Below are 12,261 nucleotides of genomic sequence, written 5' to 3'. Positions count from 1 at the left end.
GCAGGAGACTCTTGCACTGAAGCCAAGGCAGAGCCTTTCTGACTTCACTAGGGCTCTGCTGGTGTGCAGGGTTTGTTCTTCAGGGCTTTCCTTCCCCAGGTGGAGAGCAGGTACCTGTTCAGCTCAGCCTGTGTGATTTAAGGTTGCTCCCCTGGGAGCAGGGCATGAGAAATGAGCCTGGGCTGTGAATTTGGGAGTTTTCTGTGCTGGTAACTCATTGCCAGGCTGAGCATCTTTTGTCTCTTGAAGCTGTGGGAGAATTCCCAAGGGGTTTCTTGTCCCCAGGGCAGATGCACTGGCTGGCAATATAAAGATTTCTTAAAAATAAAAATCAGTGGGTGTTGCAGCATTTGGAATTACTGATCCAGGGCAGTGCTGGGTTTTTTGGACAGTAATCCTTTTGGAGAGGTGGGAACATGGCCACACCCTTGTCAGAACAGCTGGAGTCCAGTGAGAAGGGCACAGCTGCTCACACCCAGTGCTCACCTGTTCCTGTAATGTTTAGCCCCCTTTCCAAAGCCATTCCTTGCTATTGGCCATCCAATTCCAGTTACTTGCAAATGCAGATAATCCTAATATTCACTCATCTTTCTACGAGTTTCCCCAGTGCAAGGTGGAGCTGCAGCCCTGGAAGGAGTGTTGTGTTGAGCTGCAGACTGCAGCCCTCATTTTTCTGGGGATGTGACCCTCAGGAGCTGAAAACTGGGACTGGGTTGGGTATGTCCAAGGGCTGGAAGCCCCTGGGAATGGGCTGGCTGCTCCCAGAACTGCCAGGAGGTGACTGGGGAGTTGCTGAGCTCTGTGCACATCCTGCCCTTCTGCAGCTCTGCAGCACCAGAGTGGATTTTATCAGGCAGAAATCTCTTTATTCTTTGAGTTTAGGTTCATTGGCAGGGTGGCTGAGGTCTTTTCTGTGCAGTCAAAACCAACCTGGCAAAATCTGCACCTACTTTCTGTACAAAGGCTGGGGACTCTGTTAGCAAAGCAACAAACTGTCTGAGCTTTTATAACCCACTAAATAGGGCAGCTGCTGTTGGAGTGGTGTTCCAGCAGCACCCTTTATTTCTTCTTGGAAAGGAGCTCCTGTGTTTTGCAAAGCTCCCCTCTTGTCTGTACTCATCTGCACCTGATGCAGCTAATAAAAATGCAGCAGATTTCAGATTTGCATGCATTAGTTTGTGATTGCATGCCCCAAGTGCAGCCCACTGAGCACGTTTGTGGAGGATGTGCTGGTGGACACTTGGGTTTTCTGTGGGAAGGAGGGGGTTCTCTGGGGTGGGAGCCTGGGTGGTTTCCTAGTGCTGGTGCCTCCCTTAGGCTGCAGACCTGGGGGTGCTCCTGGCAGCTTTTGGAGCTCTGGCACAGCACAGTGCTGGGGTGAGGGGAGGCCAGCCTGGCAGGGCTGGTTCTGCCTCTGAAGGAAGCCCTGGAGTAGCCACAGCTGCTGGCAGGAGAGTCCTGGCTGGTGGTAAAAAACCAGGATCACTGGTTCTCATAAATGGGAAGGGTATTGCTGTGTTCCTCTGTTATGGGGGTGTTCAAGATGCCATCTGTACTGCTTCAGTTTGTTAGGATTCATTATAGAATTTACCAATTCATAGGAATGCAATTAACAGTAATAACCTGAGCCTTTGGGAAAAGGCTGTTTGTAAAAAAGAATGTTTTCCTCCTCAGGGGCAGTGCCTGGGTAGAGCTGTTGCTGGCATGAGGAGCAGAATGAAAATGCAGCTGCCTTTTGCTCAGTTATTGCTTCAGAGACAGCAAAACTGGGAGAGTGAGCTGGATTGTTTTTCCATTTAATCTTCTGTGCAATTGCTAATTAAGTTCCTATTGCTGGAGCTTTATTAATGCTAAAGATGTTAAAGGCAGAAAGAACCTGCAAAAGATGTGGAAGGCAGTTTGGTTTTCTCCCAGCTGATGGCTGAATGTGAAGAACTGACCATTAGCAGAAAGCTGCCGTTTCAAAATCTGGAATTACTGAGAAGCACTTGAATGCTGGAGCATCATCTTCACGCTGGCTTTGTGGTCTGTAGCCCAAAGCCATTCCTGCAGCCTAATTGGCAGCCTGTCCTTAGGGGCTTCATAGCCCAATTAGCACCCAGAGCAGTAATAAAGCCTTTGAGCAAAGGGAGGGAGTTGATTTCCAGTTGTGCAGTGCCTGCTGTGCCCCTCTCCTGTGGGCTGCCTGTGAGGAGCTGAATAAACATCTGAGCTTTCTCTCCCCCTCCCTGCTTTTTGCAGCTCTCCACGAGTTCCCCAGTGACATCTTCACCAACCAGGACAGGAGACACGGAGCTGTGGTCCTGCACGTCCTCTGTGTAAGTGCTGTGACTTTGCCTCTCCTGCCTGGTTGCTCCAGAGCTCTGGCTGAGGTTCTTCTCTCTGCTTTTCATCTCAGTATGGACTGCCAAGTCAGATATGGGACAGATTTTTGTTCTTGGGATCTTCTGATAAAGAGGAGTCAACAATGGAAGGATGGTTCTAATTCATTTCGTGTTTTCTTTATACCTGCTCCTAATGAATGCTTTTAACAATTTTTTGGTCAGCTGAAATGAGCAGTCACCATTAGCTGTGAGAAGTGATTCATGATTTCTTTTTGAGTATAAATTAGATTGCATTGTGTGTTTTAATGTGAGCCCTCTGTGCTAGGACTTTATTTTGGCTAAATAGCCACAGAAATTTGTTGAGTAACGTTGCTATTGACCATGGCTGGCAAGTTCAAGAATCCCAAGTTTCCATGGGAACGTTGAGCTTTGAAATGTTTTGGAAACTGAGCACTGGACCCAGAGCCGGATTTTGTATCACCAGCAAGAATTCTCCTAAAAATTAATGTATGAATTGGGTTCTGAATGTGCCTTTAACGTGTCAAAAGGAAGTCTGGAGGACTGAACTGTCTACTTCAGAGCAGAAAGAAAAAAATCTGTTTTTAATGAGAAGTGGAAAAGCATGCACTGTCCCAGCAGAAATGTGCTCGGTTCCTTCCCTGCTGGCAAACACAAGCAGCTCCCCCAACCCTCCTGTTCTCTCCAGCAGTTTTGTGAAATTGGGAAGATTTGCTGGCCCCTCTTTGTCCTGTGGGGTGCAGGGGTGGCTGGATCCAAATCTCATAACAAAACCCAGAGAGAACAGGGAGCTGTCAGGGGTAATGAACCTCCAGTTCTGTTTTCTACCTCCCAGAAATGCAGTTACCAAACGTGTGATGAAATCAGAGCAGAAGCAGAAATGCTTTTTTTTTGGGGGGGGGAGGATGCAGACACAGAGTTTCATTGTCTTCTTTGAGGTTTTTCATGGCTTTGAGGAAGTTGGCCTGTCAAAGGGCTCTGCAGTGATGATCAGAGGTCATCACCATGCTTCTCCTGTCAGTGACCTCCCCTTAAACAGTTTCTGTTCATTTCAGTAAAAATGTTGTTCTCTCCTCCTCCCCTTTGCCAGTACTCTCATGTTTATTTCTAGAGGATGTGAAGGCAAAGCTGGTTTTCCAGAAGCCAGAGGAATGGGACAGAAACTGTCACTGGGACCTTGGGGGAGTGCAGGAGGCTGCCCAGGACATCTCCTCCCTATTGCATAAATAAAAGGGGAAAAAGACCCCAGCAAATCTCCTCAGTGGGGCTGTGTGAGTTACTGAACACAATCTGATCCTTCACAAACATCAAAGTTAATCCCTAAAGACTTGAAAAATCTAGGAGAAACTGGGCAGGTCAGCAATAATGTTAGGTCTGAACTGAAAATACTTTGGTTTCTGAAAGTGGGCCACTGAGGGCATATTACAGGTTGGAGTCATGCTGGATAATTTCTCTTGGTTACTTTTTTTGGAGCTCAGCAGCTGACTGCTTCACTGCCATCCATTATTGCCATGTCCCCTCTGAGAAGAGGCTGAGCTGCTGAGTAATTCTCCACTAAATCACTGGTCTGGGATGTTCAGTTTTGAGGGGACAAGCTCTGGATTTTAAGTCTGGTGCTGATCCTGCAGCCTGGGAGCTCCCCAGCACCCAAGGGATTCTTTTGCTACATTAAAATGTTCTTAAGAGTCATAGGCTGGGCTGGATTGGAAGGAGCCTTAGACATTATCCAGTTCCAACTCCCATCCATCCCTCCTGCTCCAGGTTGCAGGAGCAGTGTGTGTGCTGATCCATCCATCCATCCATCCATCCATCCATCCATCCATCCATCCATCCATCCATCATCCATCCATCCATCCATCCATCCATCCATCCATCCATCATCCATCCATCCATCCATCCATCCATCCATCCATCCATCCATCCATCCATCATCCATCCATCATCCATCCATCCCTCCATCCATCCATCCATCCATCCATCCATCCATCCATCCATCCATCCATCCATCCCTCCATCCCTGCTCCAGGCTGCAGGAGCAGTGTGTGCTCATCCACCCCTGCTGTTCCTGCCTTTCCTGTTTCCTGTAGCCAAGGGAGCAGGGCTCTGGCAGCTCCTGCCTCTCTCCTGTGATCTCAGCCAATGTGGGTCAGTCTGGACAGGTCCTGTCTCCATTTCTGCATGGGGTCAATGCCCACACACATCTCATTTCTGCAGCACTGAGCTGTCTCTTGTTCTCCAGCACCATGGCCATCCATGCTGCTCTGGGAGTGCTGCTGGGCACATCATGGTGCACAAGCTGAGTCAGCCCATCCTCTCTGGCTTCCACCTTTGGTTGGTTTTTTTTTTTCATTTCCCTGCAGCAGTGGCATTTGAGGTGTGTTTGTAAAGCAGTCAGAGTTGAAGAAAGCCCTGTGCTTGCCTGTTGTGGTCTCAGTCCCCTTGCCAGTCCTGCCCCCAGGCCAGGGACAGTCCCCTGGCCCTTCCCAGCCTCTGGAAGGGAGGCTGGGCTCCAGGGATTGCTGCTCCTACAGCATTATGCTCTCCTGGGAAAAGCTGCTTTAGCTCAGTGAGGCGAGGTTTAGTTGGAGTATGGAGACTCATGGGAAGCTCAAAGGACAGCTGGGCAAACATGAAAAATGACCATTCCTGTCCTGTGCACTGGAACAGGTATTTTGAGTAAGATGCTTAATCACCTTTGATGCAGAGATTACATGTTTGTCTGTTAGAATGGTCGTTTTAAAATCAGTCCTGATGTGGTACTTAATCTGCCATTTGTAATCCTTTTATGCAGGGCCATTGCATTTCCCCCATTTTTCATGTCCTTTGTGGGCAGCAGGGGTGAGTGTGGGTGCTGAGTGCCCCAGCCTGTGCTGTGCTGCCCCTGGCTCTCTGCTCCCTGCTGCTCTTGCCCGTGCCATGGAGCAGATTGCTGAGCCCTGTGGGCACGGGCAGGGATCACACTGATGGGTGTTCTTGAAGGCATCACTGGGTGCTTGGGCATTACCCTCTGCACATTAATATCATTAGCAGATCAACAGTCCAGCCTCAAGTCAGGCACCTGCTGTCCCTTGTGTTTCAGTGCAGTTTGGCCACATCCCTCTGGAGCCCTTTCTGATCCCTGTCCTGAGAGCCCATGAGCTGTTTTCTCTCTGTTCACACAGCTGGCAGTGTGTCAGCAGCTGCTGCTCCCTTGGCAAGATCAGGTTCTTTGCTGCACCCAGCACAGGTGGAGATCTGGAATTTTGCTTACTTGTGGTCCTCAGGGCTGTTTTGCAGTCTAAGATTCAAAAAGCTGGAGCTACACTCACTCATGTTTATGGTGATGAGCAAAGAAACACAGAAACTGTCCAAGTGACAGCCTAGTACCTGTTCTGTCACAATCATTTGTTATGGTGAAATTCCCATCTCCAATCCTGTAAAAGGAAATGCACTTGAATTATTTTGGAGCTCCAAAAGTTTTGGTGGCTGAGATGTACAGTAATTACTGGCTTTTTGCAGCAAAGCTGTAATTCTGGGGAATTAGAAGCTGTGGTTTTGGGGGATTTAAACCTGTTCCTGGAAAATCAAAACAAGAACAAAAACCTGGGGGCCATTTTTCTTGCTGCTTTCTCTCCAGAAAAAAATGCTCAGGTCTCCTCCCATCACCTGAGTTTCTGTGGGGCTTCAACAGCAAGCAAAGCCAGAGGATGTGCTTGGAACTGTGATTAATCCCTAGGATTAATACACTGTTTTTCTACAAATATTGGCCACTTCCCTCAGCTGTAGCTGATCACTGGAGCTGCACTGCTCCTGCAAATAGCTCTGTGCTGGTGCTTGGAGGTGTCACCAAAATGTGGAGCTGTTTTTGAGCCCTGCAGCAGGTCTAGGGTGTGTGCATGGCAGAAAAGCAGAGGGGCTGGGAGGCAGACTCAGCCTGCCTGGGCTCTGTGGTGCCTGCTGTGCTTTCCCCCTATGCCAGTGGGGTTTTCCCATCGTGTGAGGTGGGGAGTGGGCAGTGTGAAGTCCAACAGGCTTTACCTGGGACCCAGGTGACATGGCAGGCTGCCTCAGTCCAGGAAAACAAGCTCCTTTCCCCTTTTCCAGAGCACTAGATTTCAAAAATGACTCCTCCAGGGTTTAGACAGAACACAGTGATAAAAAAGCCTTGCACTGCATGGTGGGGAAAAAAAGGAGGGCAAAAATACTTCGGTGTGGCTTAGCAATGTCCAGAGAATTAAAAATAAAAAAACCAAAAAAAACCCCAGTGTTTACAGTGAAGATAAATACTGCACAATGAAACCCCAGCCAGCTGTATGAATTGTTCTTGCAAGGGCATTTCATTTGTTGGGAGGTGTGTGTGGGGTGTGTTGGGTGCTGCTGTTGGGTGTGTGCTGGCTCCAGGCTCAGCCCCTCTCCTCTCCCTGCAGGCTGTGTACATGTTCTACGCCCTGGCCATTGTCTGTGACGATTTCTTCGTGCCCTCTCTGGAGAAGATCTGCGAAGTGAGTGTCACAGGAGGGGTGGATGGTGCTGTGCTGTCCCCCAGCAGCTCTGCAGAGCCCTGGGCTGCCTGTCCCCTGGCAGGACAGGAGCTCACACTGTGCTGCTTGCTGCTGCCTCTCCTCCCTGTGCCTGTGCAGGTGGCCCAGCACAGGCACAAATTAAAACCTCTGCTGGTTTTCCCCAGCTCTGGTACCCTGCTCTCCCAGTCGTGGCTGTTGTGCCTTGTGCTGGGTGTGAGCTGTAAAGCAGCAGGGACAGCCAGGTCAGCTGTCTCTAAACTAACCTGATATTGGAATTTCAGCACCCTGCTTTTTTTCATCATCAAGGGAAAACAATGCCCCGGGAAATTCCACTTTTTGGTGCTTAAGTGTAGAGGTAACTGAAAGGTAACAGCACAAGGCAGGAGCTTCTGTCCTGCCAAGTCAGTGGGGCTGAATCTGGGAACCCCCTGGCAGGGTTCAGGAGAGGGAACATTGGTGTGGGGATAGGGGCTGCTGGGGAATGTAGACATGCTGAGTTCTGTGGCCTCCCCTCTCCCAGGCAATGAACCTGGCAGAGGAAATGGTTTTCCATAAATCTCTATTATGTAGGGTCCCTAAGCTTTAGGGCACTCCAGCAGTGCTGTTGTGGCCTTCTGCCTCAAAGGCATTCCCTGAGAGGGCACATCCTCTCCTTTTCCCTTGTCCCATAGCCTATGTTTGTAACGTATGAAGGTTGTTACCTGTGGATGGGCAGAGGGCTGGGAATATCCCCTGTGGAATCTTCAGAAAAGGCTGCTGGGAGGATTTCTGCTCTCCTGTCTCTGCCAAAGGCACTTTGGCAAGGGTGAAGCAGTGGAATGGGGACAGAGGGAGGTTTGCTGTGTCCTGCTAGGCTGGGGGCTGCCTCACAAGCAGGGACAGGGACACTTCCCAGCACCCTGGGCTGCCTTCCCTGTGCTCCCACGGTGGCAGCTGCTGCCTTGAGTGCAGTGACAGCTCGGGGAGGTGCCTGTATGGCAGGGGCTGGTGGTTTCCTTCAGCAGGGGAAGGTGCCTTGTGGCATCTGCTGAGCAGCAACTGGTGCAGATGGAGCAGGGGGAGTGCAGACAGCAGGGAGGGTGTAATTAGCCAAGGGGATCTTTGGAAGCAGCATATGCTGATGCAGTTTCCATAGAATAGTGGGTTCTTTCCTGTCCAGAAGCCTCATGTTTTAGACAGTCCTGCTGAGGAGGTGAGTGATGTAGTCTGGGAGCAAGGGGTAAGGAGAGAGTAAACCAGGGCTTAATTTGCTGGCCTTTCCCTCCTCTCTAAAGGTGTCACTGGCATCAGCTGCCCTGTCTGCCAGGCCCTGCTGACTTCAGTAGCAGTGCCTGTGGTGACTTTTCCCCTGTGCTTGAGCTTGGCTTCCACAAAGCTTTGCAGGCACTGCTCTCAGCAGGCAGTCCAGCTCTGGGGTGGGATTCTGCAGCTGCTCAGTGACTCTGTGTTTCCCTGCAGCGTTTGCACCTCAGTGAAGATGTGGCTGGGGCAACCTTCATGGCAGCAGGCAGCTCTGCTCCTGAGCTCTTCACATCTGTCATAGGTAAGGAGCCTGCTGCTGCTGCTGCTGCCCAAAGCTGCACGTCTCCCTGGCTGTGGGCACAGCTGGAATGGGATTGCTGCCAGTCTGCAGGGTTGTTACACTCCCTGCTGGCACACATGGCCCTGCCAGGTGATGTGACTCTGGGAGTGCCATTGTCTCACAGCAGGGCTGGATGTGGCCAAGCCAGGACCAGGGGCACAGCTGCACCTACAGCCTTGTCCTCTCCTGCCCCATCAGCTCCAGGGCTCAGTGGGAAAGGATTTCCTTCCCCCAGCCTCTCTGGTTGGTGCCCTGACACACTGTCCATGTCCTCAGCAGCAGGGTCTCTGCTTACTCTGCCAGCACCACCTTTCCCTGGAAAAGCCACAGTGGGAAGGAGAGGAGGATTTGAATTGGTTTCTCACAGCAACAGGTTGGTCAGAGCATCACACTTCCAAAGCAGCTCTCCACGTGTGGGAAGTGTGGTGAAGGGATTCAGCTGTCCCTAAGTGTGCAGAGCCAGTGTTAGAGTGATGCTCCAGCTAAGCAGGCCAGGAGGGTGAGGTGCTGCTGCAGTCTGACTCACACACATCTCCCTTGGCAGGGGATGCAGCTGGCAGGCTGCACAGGGCTCTCCATCTCTAACAGGATTAGTTCTCAGCTCAGATACTTTCTCCAGGAGTCTCAGTCTCTCAGTCACAGCTGCCAGATGCAGAGCAGCAGTTAATTCACACCCAGCTGTGTGCTGTGCAGAGAGCTCTGATTGCACAAGCAAAGCATTTGGGAACTTAAATTGAACCAAGTTGGGATTGTCCTTTGCTTGAGGGTAGTGCAGTACCAGGATGCAAATAAAACCACATTCCTTCAGGCAGCCTAGAGAAGCCCTGATGGTCATCAGATCATTTTCCTGCTGTGGTGTAACCCACCAGGTGCCCTGTTTCACTTGGCAGGTGAGTGCTTCTGTGTTTCTGAAACAAAGGATGAAGTTGGAAAAAATACAGAAACTGCACTGGCCAGATAAATAGTGTTGGAAGCTTAAAAGCAAGTGGTGAATTTAAACAGACTGACAGCTAGCAGGAGATGGAGTGTTATTTTTAGGCTGCCTTCCTAAGGAAAGGACTTTGTGCAGCACCATGATGCATGTGCCTGTCAGTTCATCTCCCTCACCATTAACCTCATTGGCCAATTTTAACCAAATTTGACAGAAGGGCTCTGAATAAAGCCCCATAACTCATCCTGAGAGGTGTCACTTGGCTTGTGAGCTGTGGCCAGACAGCTCTGGGTCATCTCTAGCTGCTACTGAAGCTTCATCCCTGCTGAAGCCAGCTGGGATGGGGATGTGGGAAGGAGCAGAGTACTGGGAATATCTTATGGGAGACAGTTTCCTGTGGATTTGTGTCCCACCAGCTGCTGCCACGAGCTTGCAGTGTTCTGTGGTGTGTATTGCCATAGTGTTGGGTCCCAGGACCAGGAAATTAGTGACTTGTAGTGTCTGAGGTGCTTGGTGTCCATCACACAATCCATCCACGTCCCCTCAGGAAGCAACTCTGCAGTTTGTGCATTAAATACGAGGAAAAGTGGCAGAACTGGTACCTGCCTTTATGTGGGAAAAGCCAGCTCTTTCCCATTGACACAGCTTCCCTTGAACTTGTTTTTCAGGTGTTTTTATCACAAAAGGAGACGTAGGCGTCGGAACCATCGTGGGCTCGGCTGTATTCAACATCCTCTGTATTATTGGTGTGTGTGGGCTTTTTGCAGGGCAGGTAAGAGCATTTAATGATCCCTTACAGCTCTTGCTTTTTGCAGGGCAGGTAAGAGCATTGAATGATCCCTTGCAGCTCTTGCTTCACCCTGTGCCTTGGCTGTGCTGCCGAATCACACGCCGGGCTCGCCGCCTTGCCGCGGATTTCTCTGGTTTTGTTGTTTTTAATAGGGCCCTGAGCTGCTCCTCCTGCACATTTGAAAAGAAAAGCAGAGCAGCAAAGGTCAGCTGGGGCGTTGTGAGCTGCCCAAGGTGTGTGGGTGGGCAGAGGAACACACACTGCTTGTTTGCAGACAGTTCTCCGGCGTGTCACAGCCATTCATCTGAAATTAAAGCAATTAAGTTGTGAGATCTGAGCTGCTGTCTGAATTGCAGACATGATTGACTGTATAATTAAACACCTGGATCTGCATTTAGCTCGGCACTTGCCAACATGCCAGGGATTTTTGCAGTCTCATGAATGTTCTTTGAGGTGCTGCTGTGCAGAATTATTTGTGAAGAGGAAGGGAGGTGTTGGCAGCACAGGGCAGTGGAAGAGGAGCTGAGGAGAAGAGCCTGGGAAAGCAGGCAGGGAGAGGGGATCTTCCTTGGGATCCAGTTCTGTTTCCATTAGTGAACTTCCACAGGCTGAGGATGGACATTTCCAGTGTGAGGAAGCCTCAGGGCATTTAAACCACCCTCGTGTTGCTGGCAGCCACAGATGCTCCATGTGCCAGTGGCTCTGCTGCAACTCTGGCTGTGAAAACCCAGGTAATTGAGGTGAATTTTTAATGGCCAAAGCATTCCCAGGGCAGGAGGCTGTGTTCCCCAGAGGTGCTCTCTTGTCATCAGCAGGACTTCCTTCCCAGGCTGCTTTTTCATGCAAATGAAGGTGATTAGCTAATGATGGCAGAGGAGCCAGTTCTGATTTTTGCTCTGCACAGTATTGATTGCATGCCTCAAACCTAGAAATGGCTACAAACCACAACTTTTGGTGGAAAAGGCATGCTGGAGTTCAGGGCTGGACAGAGGATGTCACTCTTCTTCAGAGGTGTTTTACAGGAGTGAGATCCTTGTTTAAGAGAATAAATCACAGCCAAAATGCTCTTGTGGAACATCTTCAGCCTTCCAGCCATGGTAGCTCTCAGAAGTTCAGGTCATCCTAAGCATGGTCTGTGAGTCTCTTTCAAGCCACTAATTGAGATTTTGGCTGCTTTGCCCCATCTTTGTTTTCCTTGAGACTCTGCTGGTGATTTCTGTGTGGTTTTGTCAAGTCTTATCACCTCTCTTTTGCTTTGTCTAACCTTCAGAGGGTGGGTGAGCACTGCAGTGATTGACATCACCATGTGGAACTGTGATTTTAGGGAGCAAATAAGACATTTCAGTGTCAATAATCCCAATGTTTTAGATAAAACCCTGGATCAATTTATGCTTTTCATTGTTTCACACTCCCAGCCTTTCACCAAGAAGTCATTCCCTTTTAGTGATTCATCATTTCTTTTGTGTTAGCATGAATAGGAATTTGGTTTTATTGTCAGCAGTGCCTCTACAGAGGTGGTAAATTTGGTTGTTGGTGAGGTTTCTGTTCTGCTGGGATCTCAGCAGTGAGTTTCCAGGTGAGCCTGAGTCAAAGCTGCTTGCTGTGCTTTTCCTTTGGGCTCAGACCTGTGCACTGAGCAGCTGGAGCCCTCAGATTTTCAGTGTATTGCCCTAGGCTGGGAATCCCAGAGATCAGTCCTTCAGATGCCTTCTGCTGCTTTTCCAGAAAAGACTTTCTCTTTTATAAAAGTATTCTTTTGGTTTTTTTTTTTTTTTGGTTTTTTTTTTTTTATTTTGTGCTTTTTGTTGTTTTTTTTACTGGTAAACAGTCGAATTGTAAAATGCTGTCCAGCTCTCTCCAGGACAAGTTTTATTTTAAAATGGGGTTGTAGTTTGTGTGTGCTGTGTTGGGTGTATTGTTCTTTGGCCTAAGCAAACACTGGGTTTGGTTATGTGCACCGTGTTTAGAAAAAGAAACAAATGCAGAGCCCCAGAGAGCTAGGATGCATTTGAGCAGCAGCCCTAAGTGTTTATTCTCCCAAGGCTTTCCTGGCTGTGTGTGCACACTTTCCAGGACAAATCAGAGCAAGCATCCCACTGCTGGGACAGGGAAGT

The 12,261-nt window shown here is 49.6% G+C and overlaps 1 protein-coding gene across 2 annotated transcripts in view; it reads left to right on the top strand.

Moving 5' to 3' along the window:
- Nucleotides 1–12,261, top strand: part of SLC24A3 (solute carrier family 24 member 3) — a 66,127-nt gene that overhangs the window by 31,894 nt on the left and 21,972 nt on the right. For both annotated transcript variants that reach the window (XM_079297803.1, XM_079297804.1), the window contains 4 exons: nt 2,242–2,318; nt 6,749–6,823; nt 8,303–8,387; nt 10,026–10,129. In XM_079297803.1, coding sequence (XP_079153929.1) covers nt 2,242–2,318; nt 6,749–6,823; nt 8,303–8,387; nt 10,026–10,129 — 341 coding nt within the window. The remainder of the gene's footprint in view (nt 1–2,241; nt 2,319–6,748; nt 6,824–8,302; nt 8,388–10,025; nt 10,130–12,261) is intronic.

Source organism: Erithacus rubecula (genome assembly GCF_903797595.1).
Source record: "Erithacus rubecula genome assembly, chromosome: 2".
Lineage (NCBI taxonomy): Eukaryota > Metazoa > Chordata > Aves > Passeriformes > Muscicapidae > Erithacus > Erithacus rubecula.
The sequence above is the reverse complement of the archived record's forward strand: the minus strand, read 5'-3'. Positions and strand labels throughout refer to the sequence as shown.